The 25,312-nt window shown below is 33.2% G+C and overlaps 1 protein-coding gene and 1 non-coding gene across 5 annotated transcripts in view; one reads left to right on the forward strand and one right to left on the reverse strand.

The window, feature by feature from the left end:
- Positions 1-25,312, forward strand: part of LOC143192873 (tyrosine-protein phosphatase non-receptor type 13) — a 218,237-nt gene that overhangs the window by 141,121 nt on the left and 51,804 nt on the right. For 3 of the 4 annotated variants that reach the window (XM_076398648.1, XM_076398657.1, XM_076398640.1), the window contains 2 exons: positions 9,388-9,575; positions 12,168-12,320. In XM_076398648.1, the coding sequence (XP_076254763.1) occupies positions 9,388-9,575; positions 12,168-12,320 (341 nt within the window). Of the gene's footprint in view, positions 1-9,387; positions 9,576-12,167; positions 12,321-21,182; positions 21,325-25,312 lie in introns of those variants that run through there. The other variant, XM_076398664.1, reaches the window with a different exon arrangement.
- Positions 6,093-6,174, reverse strand: TRNAL-AAG (transfer RNA leucine (anticodon AAG)). The gene has a single exon. It is a non-coding gene; the product is annotated as a tRNA-Leu (tRNA).

The raw sequence follows: 25,312 nt of genomic DNA on the forward strand, positions 1-25,312 counted from the left end.
GTCTTGATTCAGTTGAAAAACATAATAAAATATTTCAACGAGCTTTGTGGGATAGAGTATGTTAATATTACGATTATTTTTCAAATAAAAATGATTCTTTAAGAAGAAAAATCGAATAAAATACAAATTTACATCGGAAACTTATTTATACTATTTGGAACTTATTAACGTAAAATAGAAGGCCAATAAAAAGTTTTCTGGATACGACGAGTTCGTCGATTTAGAGTATGCGAATATTAAAATGGTTTTTAAATTATAGCGAAGTTGGGACTAACAAGAACGAGACTTAGCGAGAAGAAAGTTCATTTTTAGTTTTTATTTCACTCAAGTTGGTAACTTTTTATTTGACTTGTAGAAGCGGCCTGGAAATTAAAATAATATTAGATGCGGAGAAGCCTAAGTAATATTATTGATTCGATATACGCTAAAATGTAAATGGATTCGAAGCTAGATCGAGGCTTATAGAGAATGAGTCCATTCTCATTTCTAATTTTGCTTCTTTTATGGTAGTTAACAATCAATAAATTAGTTTAAAGTATGCAACGAGTTCATTGTTTTAGAGTAAGCTAATATTTAAATGGTATTTTTGAATAATAACATTTAAATAACTTAACATTGAAAACGTTAAATTAATATATGACAATTTAAATAAGTTTTAAGAAACTTTTTTAATTAACATGAGATCGATGCTTACAGAGAACGAGCTCCAGTTTCTATTCTTCTTTTACTTGTTTTAACATTGTTAACAATCAATACATTCGTTTACAGTATTCAACGAGTTCTTTTATTTAGAGGAAACGATTTTCTATTCACTCATTTGAACGTTACAGTCGAAACAAATATAATAAAATAATTTGAACAATTTAATATTGAGAACGTTTAGTTGATGTGGGCTAAAATTTAAATTATTTTTAAGAAGCTTTTTTAATTATCAAGATCAAGACCTACAGAGAAAGAAGTGCATTTTCAATTCTTATTTTACTTGTTGGAACATTTACAGTATTCAACGAGGTCATTGATTTAGAATAAGTTAACATTCAAGTAGCGTCTTCAAGCATTTCCACTTTCTAATCATTTTGAACGTTATTTGTTCATAATTTTAATCACGTCAACATTATTGTGTTATTTAATAGCTGGTAAATGAAAACGTTTAATAAAAAACTGACTTTTTATATAAAAATATTTTATCAGATATTCTACGACGAAGAATAAAAAATATTGTTTGTATTTTTTACCTAATTTTTCGATATAATAGCCTAATAAGAAACGATTGTGTACTAATTCTTGGTCGAGTACATAGATTAAAACATGGGTTGGAGTCTGATTTAATTATTTGATAATGTCTGTCAATATAAAAATTACACAATTAAAAAATAATGTAACACAGCTCTTTTATTTAGTTTTTGAATTAGTAATTTTTTACTCTAGTATGATAAGTTTTCAACGAAACCCTCAACTTAGTACATGCTAATATTAAAATTGTTTTGAGGAAACTTGAACTAACAAGAACAAAACAAGAACATTTAATAGATTTTTTAATTTTATAAATATTTTAAAATATAATAAGAAAATAATGATGTTACACCAACGAGTTCATTTGTTTAGAGTGTACAAACTTATAGAAATAGTCATTATAATTAATACAGCAGTCACTGTAGTATAATTACGTCTCTAGTTAGTTAGTTTTCAATTTTAAGTTATTTGATAATTATTTGCCATATTTGTGCTAATATCATATATGAAGAAATAATATATAATGAATCCATAATACCACCAGATGTACATATAATCATGAATAGAAATCATGATTAAAATACAATAAAGGAATAATGAGATAGTCTTAATATAAAGCAATGAATATAACGAGTTCGTCGGCTTAGAGTACGCTAATATTCAAAGCGCTCTCGGAACTCGAAACATGTTAGTCAGACATCAGACGTTAGACATGTAGAAAATAGACGATGAAAAGGCAGGAATAAGTTTAAAGTTACTATAAAAAGTGTTAGTTTACCAAACTAGTAGCATAGATTAGAACTATTCATAATCGAAAGGATATTTATAAAATTTTATAAATATTTTAAGATATAATAGGGAAATAATGATATTACACCAACGATTTAATTTGTTTAGAGTGCAGAAAATGATATAAACCACGATTAAAATTTAATAAAGGAATGAGAAGAGACATTCTTAATAAAAAGGAATTAATCCAGCGAGTTCGTCGGTTTAGAGTCCGCTAATATCCAAACCTCTCCCGGAACTGGAAACATGTTAGTCACAGACGAGGGAAAGACAGGAATTATTAGCGTGGAGACGTGGGTCGACCGACAGCGTTATTGTTAGTTGGGTTTTCTCCGTTTTTCCGTCAAATATCACCCGGAACAATTAGTTTGAACGCCTGGAAAACAGGCTCGATATTAATCCGCGTTCAGCGATAAATTTTGGGCGCGCGGCGGTTGCCCGGGGTGGGAAATTTTTAACAGTCGGCGAAACCCATTAGTATCTGGCTTTTCCCCGATTGGGAAAATTAACGTTTCCAGTTCCGCTTGACGGTTATTGATATCGGAACGGTTTTTATACAAAACACCGACTTTTTGAGACGTTTTTTTTTGTTTTAATTACAATCGATATTAGAATGGCATGGCACCCATTAATACTTCCTCGAACGAAAGTCTAACATCATTATTGAATATTGTTCAGAGCTTACAATAGGAATATAAATTAAACTTAAGGATTTTTATTTGGTAATGTCAAAGCTTACTATAGAAGTCAGCTTAACCTACATTTAGGTCTCCAAATAGTAACCTTTTCTCTTAATAGCGAGGCAGTCGAAGCTATTTCTTTCCATAGCTTTTGGCTTTGTTTTTATATTGATTATTTCCATTAATAATTTTTTATCGATATACACATAAAATAGAAGGAAGAAGGAATATGAGGAAGCTGTCGGCGCGATGGGTGCCACGTTTGCTCACTCCAGACAACAAGCCCAACAGTGAAACCACTTCGGAGCATTATTTGACGCTATTTAAGCGCAATGCAAAGGATTTTATGCGCCGTTTTATGACCGTCGGCGGATGGATCCACTAGTACACACTAGAGACCAAGTCGAAATAGACGAATAGTCGAAACAGCGGACTTCACTGGGTGAACGTGTTCCCAAGAAGTCGAAGAAATATCTTATCGGCCGGAAATGTTGTGGCCATCGTGTGGTCTATATCGACTACCTGGAGAAGGGCAGAACGGTCACAGGACTACTCCATGCCGAATTATTGGTTCGGCTCGACGCCGAAATGCAGAAAAAACTGCCATATTTGGCAAAGAAAAAAGTGTTCTTCCACCATGACAACGCACCGGCTCACACTTCCGCACTTGCCACTACCAAATTGGTCGAATTGGGCTACGAACAGCTCTCTCATCCCACGTATTCTACAGATTTGGCCGCGTACTACTTTTTTATTTCGAACTTGAAAAAGTCACTCACCGGGCAGAAATTTACTTTACCGGCCCACTTTGCAGGCCTCGAGAAAACGTATTTTTCAGACGGGTTAAAGAAACTGGAGCTAGGTCAAGCGTATCGAGCTAAAAGGATACTTGGTACTTATCAAACCACCCACTAATCATTTGTTCCCTTTAAAAAGACATTTAGTGATAAAAAATGGTACAATAAAAACCAAGATAATTTACACGATTTCCTTCTTCTGGAAAATTGGTGATGTGTCAAAATAATGATTGTTGATTTGGGAGCGATGTGGTAATCATAAGCCACTAATATCGGCTGAGTACGCTGGGTGTTGTAGAAGTTCGAGCTGCAACAGTGTATCCCTCACAACTCTCGCAAAGTCTAATCTGAAAGTGTGTCTGTTACTCTTTTTCTTTATAAAACAAAAATAATCTTTTTTGTAAGAAGGCGTCATTGACATTCATTGACGTTGGAAAATATTATCTGTAATAGTTTTGTTTGCCTTTAGCATATACTTTTTGAAATAGACTTTCCTTCTTTGTCCGGCGAGGAATGAAACTATTGGAAATCATATTTTTAGTCAATTTGTGTGGTAGCCAATTTACCTCCTATTGATCTTTCTCATGACATATAAATGTTAGGAAATAGTTGAATCATCGACTGGAAAGCTGTTTGAAAGTTTCTCAAGTCTTGGGCTTCATTGATTTTGAACTGTTTGGTTGTCTAGTCCATTTCCAGTTTGTTTTGCAGAAATAATAATTCATCCTATAATCTTAAATAATCTCTATATAATAACTCTATATCCTTTAACCTATAACACTAATCCCTATATAGAAAATTATCTTTAATATAATGTTATACTGTGCCACCATATTCAGACGAACACTTTTTTCTCTACTGTTCTGCGTCGCCAAGATATCACATGAAATTCATCATTTATGTCATCATTCTTTAAAAGACAGATATAAAATTGTCATCTTGACAAGAGTGCGTATTATTCTTCTTATTGACAATTCTGTTAATCCTGTGATGATATTTTAACATATACCTTTAATATATATTTTAAAAAAACATGCACATTAATTTATGTTATTGTTTGTTATTCATATATTTTTATCTAATATACATTCACTAACACACACTAAACCTTACTCATCACTGACATTTTCCATTTTTTCTGGAATGTAGTCCATGTGGGAATGAAGAAAATGTACTTTTACACTCATTAAGCAACATAAAGCTTGAAATATCTCTAAAATCTAAAAAATATCTCCATGTCTTTCTTAAAACAACCCTCCATTCTTTTTGAGGATCCGCCTGTCTGGTCCGACGTAAACACCGACCTTCATCTTTGCTTTTGAGAGACCTGGAAACTTTAAAACTATGGATTTGAAGCAATCTCCATCCCCGGGAGGTGATTTTACAAATTGCTTCATCAATCCCAACTCTATGTGGAGATACCAATATTTCTCGGCGTGGCTAACTTGTTTTTGGTCTAGTGATTTAGTCGGCATCTGCTATCCCGTAGACACAAACAGCAAGGAATTTGGTAAACAGCCGAGCACCATATACAATATTTTAGAATGGGCGAATACCTACCAACCATGACCTTAATATTTTAATTCTAAGTCCTTGTAGTATATTTTCAGATATAGTGAATGACCTACAGAGTCAGAAGGGCTTATTTTTAATTAATCTATGAAAATATGCCATTGTGCTATATCGTGGTGGATCTTATCATTGTGTTTATGTATGAATTTTAGCTATATAGACTTCTTCTACTGACTATGACAACTTTCATACTCCTTCGGATCTTACTCAGTAACAAGCCGGCTTGATGGCGCAGTGGTAAAGGTGACAGAACGGTCCTACTGTTGCGATAGTCGCAGGTTCGAATCCTGCTGAGGCTATGTTTGTCTAATATTCGTGATTATTCTATAGACAAGAGTATAAAATCCGAGAACTAAAATGATCCCAGTCACGCCAGTAACCAGGCTGGATAAGACCGGATGTCCTCTGGGATAATTTCAACCGGTGTGACCGTTAAGCTGTAGGTCTAGTCACTAAAACATCCAAGAGGTTGACTTTATTGCACTTAAAAAAATAAATATTATCCTTTTGTTTTGATTGAGTATCTAAAAGTAAATTGAGAAAAAATGCAAATGTTCTTATTTGATTAACAACTATTTAATTTTTTATTTGTAGTAGAAACGACAACGTAATTAGATTTTTATTCGCCTTCTCTGCATACATTGTCGAAATTAATATTTTCCGGTATTTCCATATAAAAATTCCGGACCGACGTCACGGTTCTCTTTGTTCGTCGGAACTTTTTTCAAACTCGCCGTCGTCGCAGAACGTTTTTTTTTTTTCTCTCAGAAAACGTTCGATTGGCATCGGTGTTTTTACGGGAATTATAACCGAGAATACGTGCTGTCCATTTGGACGTGTCGGAGAGTCTTTTTTTACCGGAATACGCCGCAACGGGGGTGGATAAAGCTTGTCAGGTTGTTTGAACGAGCAATAAACCTTTTAATAAAAGTTTGTCTTTTTGTCGACCCTCGGGACGAGCCTAATGGATCTAATGGAAAATTGTTAAAGAAAACCGAAAGAATTATTTAAAAAAGTATCTTGGCAGCGGTGGGATTCGAACCCACGCCTCCGAAGAGACTGGTGCCTTAAACCAGCGCCTTAGACCGCTCGGCCACGCTACCTTATGGTAAATTTTGATCTATTAACTTTTTCAAAAAAAAAATGACTACTGTGTCAGTAAGCTTATTTATTTGATTTATTTAAAAAAAATTAGTTATCACTTATCTCAATTATATTAAATAACACCCTCATTTTAAAAGTAAACAAGTTGTGATATAAACTTTGTCTCTCTGAAATGTAATTATAACAAATATTATATTATAATATTTAGTGTTTAATATTTTAAATCAATTAGTGTAAAAGTTACTGTAATTTGAAATAAATATATTTTAATAAAGGTTTTGAATCTAGGTAGTCAAAATATTAAAAGAAATGAAATAAAATTGCACCAAATAAAATATATATGTCGAAATAGGTATTAAATGTATTTGTGTATAGTGGATATCTATCTTTTAAATTGTGTGTTATACCACTTATGTGGTCGTGATATATCCTGTAGATCTGAATTCTTCTCTTGCAACTATATTTTTGGTTTAGTAGACTCCATGTACCTTGTATATTTCAGACACTTTCAATATTGTCTCAACAGTATCAGTATCTATGCATTCCTTATATATTCACATCATACCCACTATGGTCAACACTTAATTTTAATATCAGCTAGTTTTTTCAATGAATATTTCAACTAGAACTTAACTTTGTTGTAGATATTTACTAGGATTCTTCTTCAAACACACTACAGTATGACTTTTTTGAATAAGTGTGGCTACTTTAAATGTATCTACAATATTAAACAAATCGAAAATACTTTTTCCCAATCGTATATATAAATAGATAAAGGAAATAATAAATTTCTGAATGATTTCCTTTCAAGTAGAAAAAATAATTGACGGTGGATATTCACTCCAACGAAATCCATTTTAAAAAATGTCAATTAATTTTTCGCACACATCATTTTTGTTTCTGTTTGAACAATTACTCACTGATGCAGAATTAATCAATGAACTTCTGCCTATCAGGCTTACACCTGACAAGGTTGTAATAATTTCTGTTTATTAAATATGTTTCACCAATTTTTTAATTTTGCTATAAAGCTATATGAAATTATAGAGTAAAAATAAATATCTCTGCAGTTTTTCGTATGAATTATATCGCCAAACATCAACAAGTCAATATCCATTATCCCTGAGAGGAAACGGATAACTGATTGACTAGTCTACTAATAATTGTAGACATAACTTACTCTACAAATAATCCCTATTTTTTTCACTTCAAATTTGTTGAAAATGAACAATATTAAACCAATTTTTTGAAGATAATTAATTTTTTTAACATTATTTTTTTGCACCTAATAAGTAAGGTAATATCTAAAGTATGGTAATAACTATGGCTTATAATAGGTCTACAGATTTGTTTCCGTAATTTTCCTACAAATACCTTTAGAACGAGGCTGGGATTTCTATTAATAATAACACCAGTTTAGTTATGTAAATTTAAAACTTATTTCAGTTTGGAGAAAACTTCATATAATTGTTAAGATAGCTGTTAAGGGCATAATTTAATGATTTTAACATATTTAAAAAGATTTTTTTCTGTAGTCATTGGTGAATTTCTATACTTGTTCACTCTGTATTGAGTTATTCCACTTTAGTTTTCTTCCTTTGGACATTATTTGCTAATTAAGACACGAAACACACCAAGACCGTTTTAATTTATATGGGTGCAATGACATTAATATTCAAATTTGTATAAATGCATCTAAATAACAGGTAGAGTAAAAGTCCCACTACCATTTTGATTGCCTATAACTAAAGTAAGTTTAATTTCCATAAAGTTTATTTGGTCTTTACAATTTTTTTTCGTTATGATTGAAAAATTTTATCGACTAAATGGTGACCGCGATTCACTATGCAACTTTCGGCTCTTTTTGAGGCACTTTTCATGACATTCTGCAACATCTGAGGCTGAATTTCTTTAATTTCGTGACGAATATTGTCCTTAAGATGTTGAATCGTTTCGGGCTTAGTCACATAAACTTTTGATTTTAAAAACGACATAAGAAAAAGCCTGGAGCTGTTAAATATGAAGATCTGGCTGGTCGTGCTAAATCGCCATTTCGCGAAATTATTCTTCGTAGAAAAACGTCATTCAATAATTGAATTGTTGAACGAGCTATGTGTGATGTGGCTCCATCCTGCTGAAACCACATGTCCTCTAGTCCTTCCATTTCAGGCACAAGAAAATTTGAATTGATTCAGCAGTATTGTTAACTGCAACACCGTGATTATTTTCAAAAAAATAGGGACCAATGATGTTTTCAGCATGAATACAGTTGTTTTTAGCGGATTCAATGATGTTTTATGAATTAATTGAGGCTTCTCTATTCTCCAAGACCGACTGTTCTGTTTATTGACGTGGCCACTGAGAAGAAAATGGGCTTCATCACTCATTATCAATTTGAACTAAAAATCAGCCTTAGGATTGCATTGCTGTACTCAACTCGTCGATCAGAATCTCTCGGTAGCAATTTTTGAACTAATTGCCTTCAACTGCATGCAGAAATGTGTAACTGGGAACCACGTCTCCGAATTGATGTTTCTGAAGACTCCGCAACACTATCGGGCACCAGAGTCACATTTTCAGGGTTACGAGACATCTGTTGTCTTCCAGAACGAGGCCTGCCTGCTGTCGTATCGTATTGTCGAAAATTCGCATGTAAACGGTAAATTGTGGTTTTCTGAGGCACTGAACGATTAGGATATTTTAGATGCAATTTCCGCTGAATGGCAATAATGGAACGATTATTCTCAATAAATATTGTCACTATTTCTGCTCGTTCTTGTGGCGTATATTTATCCATAATAAAATATTAACGTCTACACAACATAATGGTTAAAGCGAAACTGAGCTAAACGTCCCATAACCAAGATGGGGGGCAGTCAAAATGGTAGCGGGACATTTGCACCAATCATGTTTCATTTAATTTCAAATAAACTATTATTCTCTTAAAAACGTATGAACTAATGCTAACATAATAAATCAAAGTGTCGATACTATCTTATCCTATATTCCCACTGTGTGATTAACTGTACAAGTAGCATACGTAATCCGCTGCAAATGCAATTTACAAGACGCATTAACAGACGCCCCGAACCGCAGCCATCAGCACTGCGAGCTGCAAGACCGCTGGAATAACAATCAGTTACCCGAACGCAGCATAAATCAAAACCGAAATTGATTGAGGATGGTGCTCAGTTTTCGTTCTCGTTTTACAGACGGTCTGACGGGGAAACAATGCCTGCCGTTGGTGACGCCCTCCACCCTGCAGCTGAGCTCCAGAGGACGGGTCAAGTTATGCCAGAGGGTCAACTTCTTCGTGTCCGGACCTCCCGCCCATCTGGCTGGATATCTGGCGCCCGAATATCGAGCAGGAAGAAACTACAGCGATACGGAACTTGAAAAAGTAAGTAAATAAAACACAATAAGTATAATAAGTTGGGTAGAATATAATTTCGGTTTTCTGAAACTTTGTTTAATTACTTACGATATTCGTATCAAGATTATTCGATATATAAAAAAGTTGATACCAGAGGTAACACACACACATATATATATATATATATATATATATATATATATATATATACCCACATATATATATATATATATATATATATATATATATATATATATATATATATATATATGAGATAATATAATATATAAGAATCGAGATTACAGAGTAGAAAGTAGAAAAATTAGCTATAGTATGTCTTAAATCGAAAGAATCTTAAAACAAGGTTTGAAATTTAAAACGTTTTTCAAATTAGCTTATATAGTAGTCTTCTGTTTTCATTTTTAGATAAGGTATTTTAATAGTATTTTCTTAAATAGGTAATGGATTGAAAGATCTAGATTTTTAAGATAGACAAATAGCTGCGTTTGCATTGAATAATCTTATTATATTACATATTAAATGAAAACAGAAAAGAAGAATTATGATTAATATCAACTCCACGAACATTTTTATCAACTGTTTTCAAATTTTGACCTCAAGTTCAAATTTAATTTTCTTGGATTTTAGTACCGACTTTAACGTTTTCGACTTTATTTGTAAATAGTAATTGCACTATAATGAATAGTTTGCTACTTACTATTCAATAGTTTTACTATAATATTATTTAACTTATAACATCTGCTGGTATATTACTAAACTTAAGACAAATTAAATATTAATAATGTTGAATTAAATTAGCTTCGCTAACTAAACTAGTTCTTTTAGTTTACCATCTCTTCAATGGCTCTCTTAGTGGATTGTCATTGCCCTTTTTATTTGTTGCTAATTCACTATGCCCTTGGTCGTCCATTCTGTGGCTCCCTGAACAATTTCAGCTGGACTTTCTCGCGAATTAATGAAACACTTTACATTACACTACTTAATTTATTTGTACTAATTACAATTAAAGTGAATCAAGGCGATTTTTCATATGAGTCTTTCTATCTAAACGGCCCCAACCTCGCGACTTTTCGCGAATTGCAAGTTTGACGAACTTATGTTAATTGAAGAGCAAAGGAGTGAAAGAGGATTAGATGACCTTGGTTCTAATTATATAGGGTGTCAAGTATGTCACGCCTACTCCTAAAGTTTACTGCATTTGCCAATCATCTTCTCTTCTAGCCAACGGCTATACCCCAAATGTGCCAGAGGCTGACTGATACTTACTGACAATATGTGCAAGAGACCCAAATATCCCCATAAAGCTATAAAAGTGCAGATAATAGGTCAATTGATACCATTTTTGTATCACCTCCACATTCGACGAAAATTTCTTCCCAGCAGGCATTTTTTTGAGATCTGAGAACTGGAAATAGTCGCTGGGCCAGATCTGGAGAATACGGTTGATGAGGAAGTCATTCGAAGCTCAATTCATGGATTTTTGCCTTCATTTTCACTCACTTGCGATTTCGTCCTTCAAACGTCCCAATAACGCTATGTAATAGTCGTTGTTTATGGTCCTTCCTTTTTCAACGTAGTCAATGAAAATTATTCCATGCGTATCCCAAAATACAGACGCCATAACCTTTCCAGCCTGTTGCGTTTTCCCATGCTTTGGAGTGGGTTCATCGTGTGCAATCCATTCGGATAACTGTCGATTGGATTTCGGAGTGAAATGATGTCGACGCAAAAACTCAGGTTTCTTACGCTTGATCATCTTCATACACTGCTCCAAATCATCAACTCGCCGTTGTTTTTGGCCAGAAGCTCGCGCGGCGCCTACTTTGCACAGAGCTTTCTCATCATTGTTGGTTGATTTTCCTGGGACAGTGTCTAGTAATTCGGCATCAAGCCGAGTTTTTGCTTCAACTGCATTTTTTCCCTTCAAGAAGCAATATTTTATCAACACGCGAAATTCCTTTTTATCCATTTTTTTCACAATAACAAAAGTTGCTTCACTCAAAAAATTATCCGACAGATGTCAAATTTTTACGCGCATCTTTTGAGGGTTGGGGCTAACTAAGAAATATTTGGATTTATTTCTAGTAGCGCCATCTATGTGTCAAGCCGGGAACTTTTCAATTGGCCTGTTTTATCCGACATCTTTAACGAATAATTTTCGTTATTTTATGTATATACATATACATACAACGTTGCAATCTTCTATATATAATGTATGGAATTTTTCGAAATATTTACATACCTAAAAAGCAAAAACGTAACGGACAATCCCCAAATACCATTTTATCAGTAAACATCTGCCGTATCAATAAAAACCCATCTCGGGATATTTTCCGACTAAAGCCATATCCACCCGCGTCCGCCCCGGACATTTTCCGATGTATACCCGAGAAATTCGAACCGGAAAACGCAGTATATTACGTCGACTTTTAAGAACCTTTTAACTGCAACGCGAGACTTTTTCCTCTGCGAAAAATCCTCTTTTAGGTTCGAGTTTAAAGCGAAACGATTCGGATGATAATAAAGGAACCGCTTTCGCGTACGATTTATCGACTCATATTTTAAGGTTCGCTCGTTGTAAATCTGTTTTCGTTTCAGATGTGGATTTTCGGATTGGGAGAGACGTTGAAGCGAGCCACCCTGACTAGTCACGCAGCCACGTCACGTCTCAGTCGGGAGGTCTGTCAGGTTCTGGCGGATATGACGAAACAACAAACAGCTCGACGTTCTTCCCTTATGAGTTTACTGGATGTAAGTACAATTAATCTTAAGTAGAAAATGCTATAATGGGTGTTTCTTTATGTTACTTATTATTCAAAGAAAATGTATATTCTTACAAAAAGTATCACGAATCAATTGAAGTCCCTAAAGCTTAAGAGAATTATCAAACTATCCTCTAGAAAAACCATAGAGTAATGGAGAGTCAATTCAATACAGACTTTAGGAGAATAGTTTGGTGTCATCTACTCATTATATGGTACTTTAATTGTCATTTGAGGAATTTGATTGGTTAGTTTAAATTTCTATTATAAAATTTTTAAAACAATCTTACAAAATACAAACAATGTATGAAGAAAATGAACAATACATTCTAAAAATGTATGTTAAAAACTATAAGTGCAGTTGAAATAATATCAAAATATATAGTCAATGCAAAACAGAAGTGTACCCACGTAATATTTCAAAATATCGCAACGTTGCCGCAGCAACTTACAGTTTTAGTACATTTTGACTTTGGCATATCACAAAATTCTAATCTAAATGAAATAATGAAACAAAAATGTTAGGTCTTAATATAATTTACTTTAATATTATAGTATTAACTAGCGACCCGCCCCGGCTTCGCACGGGTGCAATGCTGATACTAAATTAAATACATTACAGAAAAAATATGAACGTTGTATATAAAAACATAGCGGCCCGCTCCGACTTTGCACGGGCATAAAATATATATGCCTATGTCACTCAATGAAAACATGATTAAAATCGATCCAGTATTTTTGGTTCATTCATTACTGCCCTTGGCCTGCACGCATTAAATTTGGAGTAAAACAATTCCTCTTCCCCCATAATTACTATGAAGATTTCCTGCTATCTTTGGAATATCTAAATTCATACAATTTTTATTACATTACACATTTTTAAACGCAAATTTTAAATTTGTAATATCTCCGAAAATATTTGTTTAATTTACATGCTGTAAGGAACCATATTGATCTATATTAATTGCACACTGTATTTAAGGTACTTAATTCGATAAGGATTAATGCCGTATTGCTTAAAATAGCTTCGTAAATAAGCCATTTTCTCACATAAAAAGTAAACAATAAAAATGGTTAATGTGGGTTATCCCTAAAAGATAAACATATACCATCGCGGACTTTTTTGCAGACCTTTTTATGGTGTACAATACTGTAGTACATTAATTTGATCTAACTCGTCTATTCACTCTATCTATTGAAAAAAACCGCATCAAAAGCCGTTGCGTAGTTTTAAAGATTTAAGCGCACATAGGGATATAGGGACAGAAAAGGCGACTTTGTTTTATACTATGTAGTGATGTTTCCTTGTGAAGTCATTTTGATACTACTATATTTCTCCTTAGTTTATTCTGTTACTACCTGTATACATCTTTCTTGATAAAACTACATTTAATCACTGTATTGTCCTTAATGTTTTTGTCATATGTGCAAACAATTAGTTTTATTTATCTCCTCATATATTTTAACCACACATTCATCTATATACTGAACAATAACACATATTCTCATAAAGCTTTCACACTCTGTAACACAATTTCCTACAACTAAAGTATATTAATTGTATACTGACCTTTAGTGGTTTCCTCTTTCATCACCCTGTCTTGGTAATCGTCAGCATTAAACCATAAACCAACATTCATAAAGTTTTGTTCAATCATTGTCAGTTTCAGAAACACTAATCAAGTGAATAACTAAGCTGTTTATTTCCAATATATCAAAAACTTGCGCACCATTCTACTATTTGTCAATTTATTCTTCAATATGTCTGACCGAGTTCATCCAATCCGAAGGTTTTATTTTCGACAATGCTTCTTTCCATAAATGCAGACAGTTCTGGTTCGAATATCCTCCTCGATCTGAATGTCTATTTTAATAATTCTTTGCGATACCTCATATCAACTCAATTGGATTAAATATGCAGTAACAGAGAGGAAGGCCTGTGGCTCTAACATTCTCTAACTCTGTGGCCATAACATTCAGCAATCTGATCTACCATGTATCTTTTCTGAACCTTATTTCTAAAAAAGTAAATTACATAAAATGCAATCAAATATTTCATTTATATTTACTGAGTAACAATTTGAAATAGTTCATTCTTTATGATGGTTTTTTCAAAACATATTGTATGTACTTTAAGCCATTCCTTAATTGCAGCCTTTGTTCTTTCAACTTTTACCTTTTTCCATCAACTTTTGTTTTCTTCACACTCCTTTTATTAGTGTTTTGCCAAAAGTGGCATAATGTTCTATTTTGAAGGAAGGTTTTAGGTTTTCTATGGGTACTTTCAATACTAATAGTCATCTCTGAAATAATGGTATTAAATTATTTCTATATTAAAAGAAACTACTCACTATTTTTATACAATTCATATATTTAATTTTGAATAGAGCTAACACCAAGGTATAGAGATATTTTGTTTTCGGCTAATACAAATTATACCGTTTCTCTTTAATTTAGGAAATTTTAATTATAGTGACCATACTAATATGCAATACAACTGCAAGACAATAAAAATATTTTCAATAAAATGCAGCCTAATATTAATTAGTATCATTACTTACCTCTCTAACGCATTTTACTGATAAGAGCGCACCCCCCCCCCTGATTAGAGACCCCAGAATAATCAAAAATATTAAGCAGCTTGATTTATAACCTCCTGTCACTAATATTTAGAGTATTGTGACATTTACATTTGCAGGCTGATTCGAACATGTGTTCGAGCTTATCAGACAGCATTGTCTCTTTTTAACTTGAATAAAATTAAAAGGAAAATATTGGCTGGTATTAAAACGAATTTATAAACTGCAATAGGCAATACAGTATACATTTTGATGACGTAACTTCACTGCTAGTTTTGATACACTATAGGTAGTTTCATCACTAATATTTACTGGATATAGATTAGATCTATATCCAATATCCGATTAGATCTATAGATTGGATCTATCGGAACATCGTCTAGTATAAATCCCTCAATGTCCTAATACTTTCCTGCCTTCTAACAAAAACTTTTAATTCAATAAATAGTCGTGTTCAATGAACTTTTTCTTTTGTCTTCGGCCATTCATCTACGTCCAGGCCCGTTGTTAAACGTAACAATTCGAATAAAACACAAACAAGGAAGCGGTGAAGCTAATTAAAAAGACCGGCCGTATTCAATCCAGACGGGCTCCGAAACTTGTCCAATATCCAAACCCGCGTGCGTCTTCCCTCGGACCGGACAATCGACAGTTTCTGTCGGGTCAGTAATAAGGGAAGCCGTCCAGCAAGACGTCTCATCCGTCTCTCTACATCGGCACGCTCCCTCACAATGAACGAGGAGATCTGGGGATTGACGGCCGGGAGAGGAGAGAGCGATCCCTCGGAAATACTCGGCCCGTCTGTCCAGCGACGCTGATATATGCTCGACGATATTAAAAGAGAGCTGCGGGCCCCCCTTTTTCTAGGGTGCATAAAAAAGGTAATGTTGTCGTTAGTTCGAAACGTTTATTTTTAGAGGGGAACGATTTTTTTTCTGTGTGTTATGAGAATGTCGGGGGACGCTCGTAAATTCCTTCAGGACACCTGTTGACAGGCCGTTTCGTTTGATGCGTTCACTTTTATGCCGGGCAGAATTGGTCTATAAAACTTTAGTTTTTTTTTTGGACAAAGAATTTGGACATTCCTTATATAGAGTGAGTCATTTTTTTTTCTTTGAATATAATGACAGTTTTGTAGTGTTTCATGGATGGTCATACCGCCATCGATATCCGACAACAAATTCTCCGCATAGTTTTTTCGTTTAAGAAACACTATTAAATCTTGGCCAAGAGGGAGCGTAAAAAAACACATTTCCCTTTTCTGTACTAGGCTTGACATATTATTAAAAATGTTGTTCAGATACCGATCATTTTTGTATTAAATTCTTACATGTAGTATAATCATATTTTCAATTTAAAAAGTCATCTGTTGAAGAAAATCGGGACAATATATATTAATTAAAATAGTTTCCACTATTTCTATTTCCGTGCTTATTGCCTCCAAATCGAAAAAGTTCCTATCCTCTAGCTCCAGAAGATATCATACCTCGGTCTCCAGTTCGACCGTAGGTTCCAATGGTCAGCTTAAATGCATCACGCTATTTCCAAAGGCAAGGGCGTATACAGCCTACTATTTCTACTCCTCTGCAGAAAAAGCAAACTTCCAATCCCCCAGAAGGCGATTCTATATAAGATGCTAGTCTGTTCAGTCTACCTCTATGGATCACAGGTGTAGTACAGGCACTAATCCAAGTGTTTCAGTCCAAAAAATTCCTCCGTTATGAGGAATGTGAACACTCACCTCGAATAAGGAGTCAGAATTTCACGGACATGCTCAGTGTAAAGTTCTTCCTCGGCGCCTTAGAAATCGAAAACAACTCGATCAAATCCCTAGCCATCCACAAGCCCCGGTACTTAAATCATTATATTAATTACTAACGACCCGCCCCGGCTTCGCACGGGTGCAATGCTGATACGAAATTAAATACACTACAGAAAAAATATGAACGTTGTATATAAAAACATAGCGGCCCGCTCCGACTTTGCACGGGCATAAAATATATATGCCTATGTCACTCAATGAAAACATGATTAAAATCGATCCAGTATTTTTGGTTCATTCATTACTGCCCTTGGCCTGCACGCATTAAATTTGGAGTAAAACAATTCCTCTTCCCCCATAATTACTATGAAGATTTCCTGCTATCTTTGGAATATCTAAATTCATACAATTTTTATTACATTACACATTTTTAAACGCAAATTTTAAATTTGTAATATCTCCGAAAATATTTGTTTAATTTACATGCTGTAAGGAACCATATTGATCTATATTAATTGCACACTGTATTTAAGGTACTTAATTCGATAAGGATTAATGCCGTATTGCTTAAAATAGCTTCGTAAATAAGCCATTTTCTCACATAAAAAGTAAACAATAAAAATGGTTAATGTGGGTTATCCCTAAAAGATAAACATATACCATCGCGGACTTTTTTGCAGACCTTTTTATGGTGTACAATACTGTAGTACATTAATTTGATCTAACTCGTCTATTCACTCTATCTATTGAAAAAAACCGCATCAAAATCCGTTGCGTAGTTTTAAAGATTTAAGCGCACATAGGGATATAGGGACAGAAAAGGCGACTTTGTTTTATACTATGTAGTGACAATATTATAACAAAAATAGGCCTCAGTTCGGCGATCACCTCTTCATTCGACGAAAATTTCTTCCCAGCTTCTTTGAAGATCTGAGAACAAGAAATAGTCGCTGGGGCCAGATCCGGAGAATATGGTGGATGGGGAAGCAATTCGAAACCCAATTCATGGATTTTTGCCATCGTTTTCACTGACTTTTGACATGGTGCATTGTCTTGTGAAGCAGCACTTTCTTTTTCTTCAAATGCGGCCGTTTTTCGCCGATTTCGCCCGTCAAACGGTTCAGTAACGCTATGTAGTAGTCGCTGTTAATGGCCCTTCCTTTTCCAAGGTAGTCAATGAAAATTATTCGTCAGACGCCATAACCGTGCCAGCCGACTGTTGCGTTTTCCCACGCTTTGGAGCGGGTTTATCGTATGCAGTCAACTCGGATGATTCAAACACTGCTCCGAATCATCAACTCGTCGCTGTTTTTGGTCAAAAGTGAGCTCGCGCGGCATCCACTTTGCATAGAGCTTTCTCATACCCAAATATTCGTGAATGATATGATGTACCCGTTCAATTGATATCTTTAGAGCGCCTGCTATCTTATTCAATTCAATTTACGGTCATTCAAAATCATTTTCTGTATTTTTTAAATGTTTTCGTCGGTAACAACCTCTTTTAGGCGTCACTGCGTTCACCGTCTTCGCTGCTCATTTCATCACGTCTAAACTTAGCATACCGATCCTTGATGGTTGATATTCCTGGGGCAGTGTCCAGAAACTCGGCATCAAGCCAAGTTTTTGCTTCAACTGTATTTTTCCCCTCAAAATGCAACATTTTATAAACACGCGAAATTCCTTTTTCACAATAACAAAAGTTGCTTCACTCAAAATGCTATAATTCACAAACTAATGATCCGACAACTGTCAAATTTATACACGCATCTTTTAAGGGTTAAAGCTAACTAAAAAATATTTGGATTTAATTCTGGTAGCGCCATCTATATGTCAGACCGGGGACTTGTTATATTTAAAGAGACATTGAGAGTTCATTATGGTGATACACATCTGGTGTTCGCTGATGATTAATAGATATAATGATGATATTTTTTAGAATTTTTAGTAATTTTTTAATATAACTTTTAACTTTTTTTTATTCACGTGATATAACAAATATTTTTAGCAAAGTGACGATGCAAATATTGCCGAATTATGAACGTGCACCCCAGTAAGCAATCTCGGAATTAAAATTCCCGATTCCAAGTCGAGGGTACCACCGTATTCAATTTAATTATAGGGATTGGGCGGCCAACAACCGCATTAAATAAATATAAAAGGTATTCTCCACGGTAGCGTCGCGATTATACGTTCATTTTAACGTTCCGCTAAAAAGGGACAAAAGCTTTTTCTTCCTTTGTTTACTGGAAACGTTATTGTCCCCCGTCGGTTTTTGTTTCATTTTTTTTTGTACGTATGCGTGCGTTCCGTTGATCCTGTCCTACTCAACTTTGCACACGGTCGTTTCATTGAACACACATACATATACGACATGCCGGCGGCCATTTTCGGTGCTCTGTTCATTTACCGGATGCCGAAATGACAGCGTCGTGTCGCCCGACAAAAAATCGTCGGGTCCTAGCGGGAATAGATGGACGTTCCCGCAAAGCCGCGTTTTTTTGCTTTCAAATTTTGAGTGATTGGTTAAAAAATGGGACAAATATTTTGACTGGAAAAATCCCCCGTTGAGGGAATTGGTGTATATGTTTTTTCGATCGATAAATAACAAATGGAGTATCAGATTAAATTGGTGATATTTGAACCGGCAGGAAAGAAATTTCAGTTGTATAGCGTAAAATAAAATTATTTTTGATCATCAATGAATTCCCATCAATTCCTATATATTTGAAATCAAAGTCTAGCCAAAGTAGCGTCATTTCCATCTATGACATCAAAACGTCGCAATTTTGCCGGAATTATCTTTAACATTTAGTTTATTTTAACATTATAGTACATCTATTACATATATCATCGAAGAACTTAAACTACGGTTAATTAAACGGCCATAATAGTTTGCATGTATTTCAGTTTCATTAGAGAAAATATATATGTTTTTATTTTTAATTCTTATTTCTTTTTTTGCTTTGTTTTCTTGTCATATCATTCTAGTATCACCGTATTTCTCCTTAGTTTCTTCTATTACTACCTGTGCACATTTTTCTTGATAAAATTGTATTTAATCACTGCATTCCCTCTAATGCATTTGCTATATCTGCAAAGCAGTTAGTATTCATTATCTCCGTGTATATTTTAACCAAATGCTCATATATATTCTGAGCTATATATGTAAATTTGAATTGTAATATATGTTAATAGTTATTTCTATGTTCCTTTACGCGCTTTATTACGATTTTCTACACTTATCCTATATTACTTATGTATCACCTTTATTTGTTTTCACTCTTACCGCCCAGTGTTTGCATTGTTACCATTGAATCATAATCCAGAACGCAGCATTCACCCACTGTCACATTATGAGCCACTATTGAATGAATTTATATGAAATCAACAACTAAGCTGTTAATTTTCAATCTAACACTAGTTCACAATTCCATTATTTACCAATTTTTTTCTTGTGAGTGTTTGGTGGAGTTCATTCAGACCGAAGGGTATTATTGTAGACAATCCTTTCCACTTATCCAAACAGTTCTTGCTTGTATATATTTCTTGTATAAAGATTTTTCTCCTAGATTTTATTATATCAATCTTTTTTCATTAGCTGCGTATTTTCCCTTTTGTCTATTGCTGTACTTATCTGTGGTGTTTTTTAAATCGTTCGTGTATTCTTATTGAATTTTTATATATCCGTGCTATTTCTATTATTGTTTCCTCTCCATATTTTTTCAGTTGAATACATATTTCCGTTTTTACCAGCTGCATTATTCGCTTTTGAGGTTCTTAAGATTTCCTTTAAAACCTAGACTTTATTATATCAATCTTTTTTCATTGGCTATGTTTTGTTTTTAGTTTTCGCTTTTCTGGGTTCATACCTTTTATTTAATTTATTAGATTTCTGATACACTTTTTTGGTAGTCTTCTTATTCTCTTTTCCTATTTCTTATAGTTCATTTTTCTTATAGTACCTTTTTATTATGTTACTATTAATTTCTTAAATTTAGCTTGACTTTTTCTGAACATGTTGTGTTTCTTTTAATTCTTATTATTTTCCTTACTACAATATTTATAGCTTCTTCTTCTGGGAATTAACATGTCAACTGAAAACATTTAGTGAATAAATGTCTCAAAAGATGTTGTCTCTTGTTATCTGTTGTCTCTTGTTATCAATGTCTCTTGTTATTAGTTAACAACAACTAACAGATGCAAAGTCATCCTTTTCCAGGACGAACCTCTACACGCGTCGAGAACTAAACAATCAAAAGTTGACAAAACGAAATAAGCAAAGAGATTTAATTAAATGTGTTGGTATAATTAATATATTAGTTCCGACCACAGCTAAATAGTTTCGCAAATCATTTTAAATGACGTTTTTTACTGAATATATTACATCAATCTTAATTTCTTGGAATCAATCGGATCCTACAGTGTTTGTTTGTAACAATCAGTGGGTTTAACAATTGACAATAACAATAACAGCATTTAGCGATTCATCTGATGGGAACGTTTTCTGTTCAGTCGACTGTGGAGATGGATGTTGACCAAAGGCATCCACATCGAATCGTAATTTACCTTTTTGCACATTTTAAGTTGAAGAAAAGTGTTCTGATATAGAATATAGACAACTGTGTGTTTTTCTGTGTTGAATATTGGAGCAGGTATGGACGCTATTAAATAATATGGATACATTTATTTGAATAATCTGATAATCAGCATTGTTTGGCTTTTTATAACATTGCTATTTCAAGATAATCCCAAGATAAACTATTGAGTATGAAGTAGATGTACTGAAAGTATTTATACAATTCTCAAATAATTTAAAAATCAGCATTATGAAGTGATATTGTTTGGCTTTTTTTAACATTGCTATTTTAAGGCAGTCCGAAGAGAAAATATTAAGTATGATGTAAATTTACTGAAGTATTTATACAATTTTTGGATTCTTCATTATAACAATTGATACTGACACTGATCATACATATGTTGTACTTTACATTTATATATAATGTAAGTTTATCTACCGTTAACCGGAGATACTCTACCGTGATGTTTTTTGATTTCTATTACTTAAATCTTTATTTTGAACAAATTGTTGCGGGGATAAAGAAATATTCGCGAAAGACATTGAAGGTGATTTCAAAACCGGCTTGATTAGATGAAAGTTATTTTAATTTTGTATCTGTACAGAAAACTAATAATAACGATAATTAGGTAGAAACTCTAATATAATATGTTTGAGGGAAAAGAAATTTAACTATTTGTCTTCGTAAGCTTTTCTGAGCTGTTACCCTTATTTGTATAACCGGAGACTGATATCAATAAATCAGAAATATTCTAGGTATGATAGCAATTTGTCTATTTTTGTGCTTTAAGTATCTTCAGAATATTAACTTCTTCCTTACATATTTCTGTGACCAAGTGAAATAATTTGTTGTTTGGCATAATAATCTCATATTTATATATATATATATCAAGTATTTATATATATATATATATATATATATATATATATATATATATATATATATATATATATATATAAAGAATGTATTTCCGTACATTTCAAATACTATACAGTGATAGATGATTTCCATTGGAAAACCATAAATTTTCGGATAAAACTTGAAGCTAGCTTGATATCACTGCGTTTTGCAGAGAATTTATCAAATTGTAGTCGGGCAGGATAAGATCCGGGGTATATGGTGGGTGCATCAGAACTTCCCAACTAATATCTCACTATTTTTCCCGAATATTTAGATATAAGACGAATTAATGGTTTGGCGATATTCTAGCCCATTCTTCATTCTTCATTCACCCTAATTATAAGTTTCAAATTTGGTTTAACATATTCGTTTCAACAGTCATTAAGGCAGTCCCAAAAGAAAATATTAAGTATGATGTAAATTTACTGAAGTATTTGTACAATTTTTGGATTCTTCATTATAACACATCATAATTGACATTGGATCATACATATGTTGTACTTTACACTTATATATAATAATTACTTAGAAATTATTATATATATTAATAGTTAGAAAGCCATAATTACTTCATTGAAGAAGAAGAATTGTACATTTTCGGATAAAACTTGAAGCCAGCTTGATATCATTGCGTTTTACAGGGAATGTATGAAATTGTAGTCGGGCAGGACAAGGTCCGGGCTATATGGTGGGTGCATCAGAACTTCCCAACTAATATCTCACTATTTTTCCCGAATATTTAGATATAAGACGAATTAATGGTTTGGCGATATTCTAGCCCATTCTTCATTCTTCATTCACCCTAATTATAAGTTTCAAATTTGGTTTAACATATTCGTTTCAACAGTCATTAAGGCAGTCCCAAAAGAAAATATTAAGTATGATGTAAATTTACTGAAGTATTTGTACAATTTTTGGATTCTTCATTATAACACATCATAATTGACATTGGATCATACATATGTTGTACTTTACATTTATATATAATAATTACTTAGAAATTATTATATATATTAATAGTTAGAAAGCCATAATTACTTCAGTGAAAAAGAAGAATTGTACATTTTCGGATAAAACTTGAAGCCAGCTTGATATCATTGCGTTTTACAGGGAATGTATGAAATTGTAGTCGGGCAGGACAAGGTCCGGGCTATATGGTGGGTGCATGAGAACTTCCCAACCAATATCTCACTATTTTTACCGAATATGTAAATATAAGACGAATTAATGGTTTGGCGATATTCTAGCCCATTCTTCATTCTTCATTCACCCTAATTATAAGTTTCAAATTTGGTTTAACATATTCGTTTCAACAGTCATTAAGGCAGTCCCAAAAGAAAATATTAAGTATGATGTAAATTTACTGAAGTATTTGTACAATTTTTGGATTCTTCATTATAACACATCATAATTGACATTGGATCATACATATGTTGTACTTTACATTTATATATAATAATTACTTAGAAATTATTATATATATTAATAGTTAGAAAGCCATAATTACTTCAGTGAAAAAGAAGAATTGTACATTTTCGGATAAAACTTGAAGCCAGCTTGATATCATTGCGTTTTACAGGGAATGTATGAAATTGTAGTCGGGCAGGACAAGGTCCGGGCTATATGGTGGGTGCATGAGAACTTCCCAACCAATATCTCACTATTTTTACCGAATATGTAAATATAAGACGAATTAATGGTTTGGCGATATTCTAGCCCATTCTTCATTCTTCATTCACCCTAATTATAAGTTTCAAATTTGGTTTAACATATTCGTTTCAACAGTCATTAAGGCAGTCCCAAAAGAAAATATTAAGTATGATGTAAATTTACTGAAGTATTTGTACAATTTTTGGATTCTTCATTATAACACATCATAATTGACATTGGATCATACATATGTTGTACTTTACATTTATATATAATAATTACTTAGAAATTATTATATATATTAATAGTTAGAAAGCCATAATTACTTCATTGAAGAAGAAGAATTGTACATTTTCGGATAAAACTTGAAGCCAGCTTGATATCATTGCGTTTTACAGGGAATGTATGAAATTGTAGTCGGGCAGGACAAGGTCCGGGCTATATGGTGGGTGCATGAGAACTTCCCAACCAATATCTCACTATTTTTACCGAATATGTAAATATAAGACGAATTAATGGTTTGGCGATATTCTAGCCCATTCTTCATTCTTCATTCACCCTAATTATAAGTTTCAAATTTGGTTTAACATATTCGTTTTAACAGTCATTAAGGCAGTCCCAAAAGAAAATATTAAGTATGATGTAAATTTACTGAAGTATTTGTACAATTTTTGGATTCTTCATTATAACACATCATAATTGACATTGGATCATACATATGTTGTACTTTACATTTATATATAATAATTACTTAGAAATTATTATATATATTAATAGTTAGAAAGCCATAATTACTTCATTGAAGAAGAAGAATTGTACATTTTCGGATAAAACTTGAAGCCAGCTTGATATCATTGCGTTTTACAGGGAATGTATGAAATTGTAGTCGGGCAGGACAAGGTCCGGGCTATATGGTGGGTGCATGAGAACTTCCCAACCAATATCTCACTATTTTTACCGAATATGTAAATATAAGACGAATTAATGGTTTGGCGATATTCTAGCCCATTCTTCATTCTTCATTCACCCTAATTATAAGTTTCAAATTTGGTTTAACATATTCGTTTCAACAGTCATTAAGGCAGTCCCAAAAGAAAATATTAAGTATGATGTAAATTTACTGAAGTATTTGTACAATTTTTGGATTCTTCATTATAACACATCATAATTGACATTGGATCATACATATGTTGTACTTTACACTTATATATAATAATTACTTAGAAATTATTATATATATTAATAGTTAGAAAGCCATAATTACTTCATTGAAGAAGAAGAATTGTACATTTTCGGATAAAACTTGAAGCCAGCTTGATATCATTGCGTTTTACAGGGAATGTATGAAATTGTAGTCGGGCAGGACAAGGTCCGGGCTATATGGTGGGTGCATGAGAACTTCCCAACCAATATCTCACTATTTTTACCGAATATGTAAATATAAGACGAATTAATGGTTTGGCGATATTCTAGCCCATTCTTCATTCTTCATTCACCCTAATTATAAGTTTCA

The sequence above is a fragment of the Rhynchophorus ferrugineus genome, unplaced genomic scaffold, assembly GCF_030347505.1.
Source record: "Rhynchophorus ferrugineus isolate W39M unplaced genomic scaffold, kcgeb_rfMv2 rfM1, whole genome shotgun sequence".
Taxonomy (NCBI): domain Eukaryota; kingdom Metazoa; phylum Arthropoda; class Insecta; order Coleoptera; family Curculionidae; genus Rhynchophorus; species Rhynchophorus ferrugineus.